The sequence below is a fragment of the Gracilinanus agilis genome, chromosome 6 (assembly GCF_016433145.1).
Source record: "Gracilinanus agilis isolate LMUSP501 chromosome 6, AgileGrace, whole genome shotgun sequence".
NCBI classification, from domain to species: domain Eukaryota; kingdom Metazoa; phylum Chordata; class Mammalia; order Didelphimorphia; family Didelphidae; genus Gracilinanus; species Gracilinanus agilis.
Window position 1 is genome coordinate 97,149,347 of NC_058135.1, and position 5,461 is coordinate 97,154,807.

A 5,461-nucleotide genomic window follows, 5' to 3' on the forward strand; every position below is an offset into this window, starting at 1 on the left:
AGAAATCATCTAGTCCAACTTCAGGTTTTTTTAACCTTTACTTTCTGTCTTGGAACTACTTAGTATTGGTTCCAAGGCAGAAAGAGTGGTAAGTAAGGGCTAGGCATTTGGGGTTAAGTGACTTGCCCAAGGTCACACAGCTAGGAAATGTCCAAGGCCAGATTTGAACCCATGACCTCCCATCTCCAGGCCTGGCTCTCTATCCATTGAGCCAACCTATTCGCTGCCCCTTATTTTACAGGAAACCAAGACCAAGAGAGTTTAAGTGACTTTTCCAAGGCTCAGATGCTGTTATTCCAAGTTTAGACCTCCTACTGCATCAGGTTGTGCCCAATATAAAAGAATATATTTTCTCACTTCCTGACTATCTCATTCCTCCCCATTAACTGTCCATCTAGTTTGCCTCCCAGATCTTCCTCAAACCTAATACCATCCACTAAGACGTATCTTAGAGGCAGGGTAGACAACACAGCCCCTTACAACCCAAAATTTGTAGAAGTAGTTATTGTCAAAACTATTGATAATCTGGAAAATGCCTCACAGTTCTCAAAGGGAACTCTCTAAAGGGAGAACCTAGAAAGAAAGGCAGGTTAGAAGTCATTCCAAGATGATTGATGCACGCTAGCCCTCACTCTTATGATTATAGGATTCCATGACCCACCTAATCATTGACTCCCATCCACCCCACCATCACCACAATGTTTGGGTATCTAAACCCAAATGAAACGCAATTCAGTGGCTGGGCCATATGTAATGTTGTCTCGATGGAATTTACTACCATAAGGGACACCTTTCCTCATAGTTCTATAGAGTCAGTTCCTGGAAAAGGGACTCTGAAAAATGTGAAACTTCCTTGAATTCTATAATTGGGGTCCACAAAAGACAATAGCCAAGGAATGATTGGGGCTAAGTGACTTGCCCAAGGTCACACAGCTAGGAAATATCCAAGGCCAGATTTGAACCCATCTTAAAGTGGCTTCTATAGAGTACCACGTTGTTAAATGTGATTACCCAGAGCTTCCTTTTAAGTGGAAGATAATATTAATAATGTTGTTCCCTTTTTTTTCCTGAAGAACCAGTTGCTAAACAATACACCCCTACACCTCTCTTCTCAGGAGAAAGGCAAGGAACCATCAGGATAGAATGTTGCACACACTGTCAGATATTCTCAATGCGTTGGACAGTTTTGCTTAACTTTCCTTTCTGAGAAAGCAGAGTTCAGTTCTGAGTCAGATAAGGGGGGAAAGGCAAACAATAGAGGGGAGCGGGCTTCTAGAAATGACTGATGCAAAATCAATAAAAATTTGAAGAGTTTTTTTAACTTTTAAACCATTTTTGTTATTATCCAAATCTTAAAATTCTATTCAAAACGTTTAAAAATTTAAGTAGTATATTAGTAGTTACTGTATTTTAAAGAACTTCCTGACCCCCTCAGAGCAAAAGTGTGGATCTCAGGTTAAAAATCCCTGCTCTACACTGTAAATTTTATTAATTATGTAATTACATATGGGAAGTCTAATTTTTTAAAATTCTGAATCATCCTAGATTTAAAGTTGGTCCTCCACATCCTACCCCAAGATCCTCTACACCAGGGGTTCTTCATCTTTTTTATGCCATTGGGACAGTTTAGTTAAGCTTTTGGACCCCTGTTCAAAGGAATGTTTTTAAGTGCATAAAAAAAAAAATTCACTGGATTACAAAGGAATTCAGAGGTTTCCCCAGACTCTGACAAGTTTTAAACTCCCTCAAACCTGGGAAGAATTCATAGCAGAACAGTGAACACATGATGCAAGTTAGAACAATTCTAATCTCCAGTTGAAGATGTATAAAGAATAGAAATTACTTTCCTACGTGCTTATTTCTGGCTCAAAGTTTCCATCGTTGACTTGAGAGTGTCTTTGGTAGGAAGATAGTAGCTGACACTGCACAACAAATGCTTAAACATAGTCATTGTACATCTTTGACTGAATTGTTTTTCTTCCTTCCCAACAGGAAAATGGTGGATGCAAGACAATGGTCTACTGAACATTACCCAGGTGTCATTTTCAGACCGAGGTAAATACACCTGTGTCGCCTCCAACATCTATGGCACCGTGAACAATACAGTGACACTGAGGGTCATCTTCACCTCTGGGGACATGGGCATCTACTATATGATTGTCTGCCTGGTGGCCTTTACTATTGTCATGGTCTTGAACATCACTAGACTCTGCATGATGAGTAGCCACCTGAAGAAGACAGAGAAAGCAATCAATGAGTTCTTTAGGACAGAAGGAGCAGAGAAACTGCAAAAGGCCTTTGAGATTGCTAAGCGTATCCCAATCATCACCTCCGCCAAAACCCTCGAGCTTGCCAAAGTCACCCAGTTCAAAACCATGGAATTTGCCCGCTACATCGAGGAGCTGGCCAGGAGCGTCCCTCTGCCTCCCCTCATCATGAACTGTAGGACGATCATGGAAGAAATCATGGAAGTGGTGGGCCTGGAGGAGCAGGGCCAAAACTTTGTGAGGCACACCCCCGAGGGCCAGGAGGCCACCGATGGGGATGAAGTCTATACGATCCCCAGCGCTCTCAAGAGGAGCGACTCTCCCACCGGCGACTCGGATGCCTCATCCCTTCACGAGCAGCCTCAGCAGATTGCCATCAAGGTGTCTGTTCACCCACTGTCCAAAAAGGACCATTTGGAAGACCAAGAGGGGGTACAGGTGGAGATCAAGGATGAGGAGGTGCCCGAGGAAGCCGTGGCACCAGAGGGGCCAGAACCAACCAGCGAGCCTTCGGCAGAAACTGAGGCTTCTGGGGATTCTTCTTCAGAGTCAGCATCTCCTTCCGAACCTGTGAACCCTAATGGGCAGCTGGAACCTGCTCACCCGAAGCCTACTGAGCCAGCCATGGCTAATGAAACAAATACCTGTATTATTTATGAAAGCCATGTATAATACTTAACTCTGAAAAAGCTATGCATATCGAGAAAATCAGGGGCTGCTCCTTGTAACACAGATATAGTATGTACTTGCCGCTAAAGCCTTACCAGTAGACTTATCATAACATACATAGGAGTGATGTTCTTTTAAAAGGGGAAAGATAGTAATGCAATTTGTGTGTGTGTGTGTGTGTGTGTGTGTGTGTGTGTGTGTGTGTGTGTGTGTGTGAGAGAGAGAGAAAGAGAGAGAGAGAGAGAGAGAGAGAGAGAGAGAGAGACTAGAACCCCCCACTAAATCCCCCCACTAATGAAGTGCACTGTAGACATCAGTGCAACAAGAAGATGGCACCGGATAGAATACGGCCCATCACATGGGAGGCGTGGATGTTTTAGGCCATCTTCTCTTCCAGGCTGCTTACCCTGGTGACAACGTCCCCTCCCTGGCAGAAGTCACCAACCTTCTGCTCTGTCCTGTCAGAAAGTCCCCTCTCCTCCGTGCCCCCTGTAATCTGTACATTGCATTTCTTTTCCCTTTTAAAAAAGCATGTCCGTGGATTATTTGGCACTTTCTCCCCCATTTCAATGCTGTTTGGTTATTTGGAGTAATTGTTATTATATTAATATTAATTGCTCTTTCTGATTTAGTTGTCTTTGCCCTTTTTGTCTCTCACTGTCTCTATCTATATATGTCTATCCTCAGTGATACAGATATATAGATATATAGATATATATACATTTTCCCCCCCTTGAAACATTTACCTCAGAGACTTTTGTATCAGCCCCTTGTTCCAGGGCTGACATCTGGTAGCCGTCTGTAGTGCTGCAAAGAGTGACCAGACCTCCTGGACGAGAAGTCGTGTTTCTCTTTCTTTCCCCACACCCTCCCTTCCTTTCCTCTGTTGCATTTTGTACAATGAAATTGCTGTTGTGAACATGAGGTTCTTGCCCAGGACGCAGCACTTTAAGAGCCAAATAAAAACCTGTTTACCAATTGGATTCTGAGGGCCTTTGGCGAACCCACAGGTTATATGTATCCATTCCCTGACACCATCTCACCCAGTCCGATTTTGTTCGCGGTTAAACAATGTCATCCCTCATCATTAAGATCCTAGAAACAGATGTGGCTTCAGGAGAGGAAGACCTCAGGCTTAACTTCTGAGGAAAAATCTGCAGAGAAGCTCTCTGGAAACGTCTTCTGTACCCCTGCCTTTAGGTCACTCAAACAGGAGCCGAGCTTGAACGACATGAAACTCTCGGAAGGGATAACACCAAGTATGATGAGGGAAACATCTAGCCAGTTCTTGGCCCAAGAGGTGACATAGAAGCCTTCCATTCAACAGAACACTCAACTACCAAAACACACATTAGAGTCTATGGGAGGAAAACAGGCATGTGAGGAGCAGAGTAGTGTCAAAAGGAAAAAAACTGAAATCTTGAAACATGTGGGGCTCTAGTCCTGGTTCTGCCACTAACCACTACATTAGTGACCCTGAGTAAGACCATTAGCTTCTGAGCCTCAGTTTCCTCATCTGTAAAGTAGGGGATGAGGGACTAAACACAGTCTCCTGAGGTCCTTTCTAGCTCAAAATATATGATCCCTCAGTGATGATCTCATGGGAAAATTAGATTAAATTATCTCTAAAGGTCTTTGCAGCTAAAAAAAAGTCTATGGTCTATTACTAGCACACACAAAAATGAGATATGTTGTGGGTGGTTGTTGAAAGAAGGAGGAAGGAAGGGGAGGAATAAAGGAATGAAGAAAGGAAGTATAAGCATTTATTAAGCACCTGCTCTGTGCCAGGCACTATGCTAAGTGAGAATTTCTTTCAGTTTCCTTGGAATCCTAACATTTCTATATTACTTACTAAAATTAACAAGAAGGAAATCAGTCTCTTGCTCATGCTCTGGAATGTTCTGTAAAAAGGAACAAATCATATTCACATGACCTATGTTGTTTTGCTTTAAGAGTGAGTAAATGATTGACTTTCCTCTTTCTGAACAGTAGATCTCCTTTAAATTGCTCACAGCTCCAAATTTCACCAAATAATGAGTTCAGTTGAACTAGCACACTAAAAATGGGTGGATTTTGGTAGTCTAATCTCCAGATTAGATTATCACTACACAACCCAACAGCCACAATGGGGAAAAAACAGACCTTATCCTGCCAACACACACACACACACACACACACACACCTCACTCAAAAAAATTTCAGAAAAGAAAATTAATCCCACGTCTGTGATTCCCAGATGCTTCTTGTTACTTGGTACATCAGTATGTTATAGTAAAAAGTGAATGACTGAGATTTCCAACAACATAGATTCAAATCTTGGCTCTGACACTTACTGAATGACCATTGGCAAGTCATTCAACCCCCTTCATCTTCACTTTCTTCTAGAAAATTAAGGGATCAGAGTAGATGATCTCGCTGATCCTGCCTTCTCTTGTTCTGTGATTGTTTCCTTGGTTTATGAAGGGCCAGAGTCTTTGGTTTAGGGATAACCCAGAAGAATTCATTTACTTCTAGCTGGTGGTATA

At 42.5% G+C, this 5,461-nt stretch overlaps 1 protein-coding gene across 1 annotated transcript; it reads left to right on the forward strand.

Moving 5' to 3' along the window:
* The first annotated feature begins 1,997 nt into the window (after nt 1-1,997).
* On the forward strand, nt 1,998-3,078 carry MFAP3L (microfibril associated protein 3 like). Its single transcript, XM_044680598.1, has one exon. It carries the CDS (start codon nt 2,004-2,006, stop codon nt 2,937-2,939), a length of 936 nt encoding a protein of 311 aa, XP_044536533.1. The 5' UTR covers nt 1,998-2,003; the 3' UTR covers nt 2,940-3,078.
* The last annotated feature ends 2,383 nt before the right edge of the window (nt 3,079-5,461 follow it).

Coding starts and splice junctions, on each gene's coding strand:
- MFAP3L (XM_044680598.1), top strand. CDS start 2,004: ATGCAAGACAATGGTCTACTGAACATTACCCAGGTGTCATTTTCAGAC.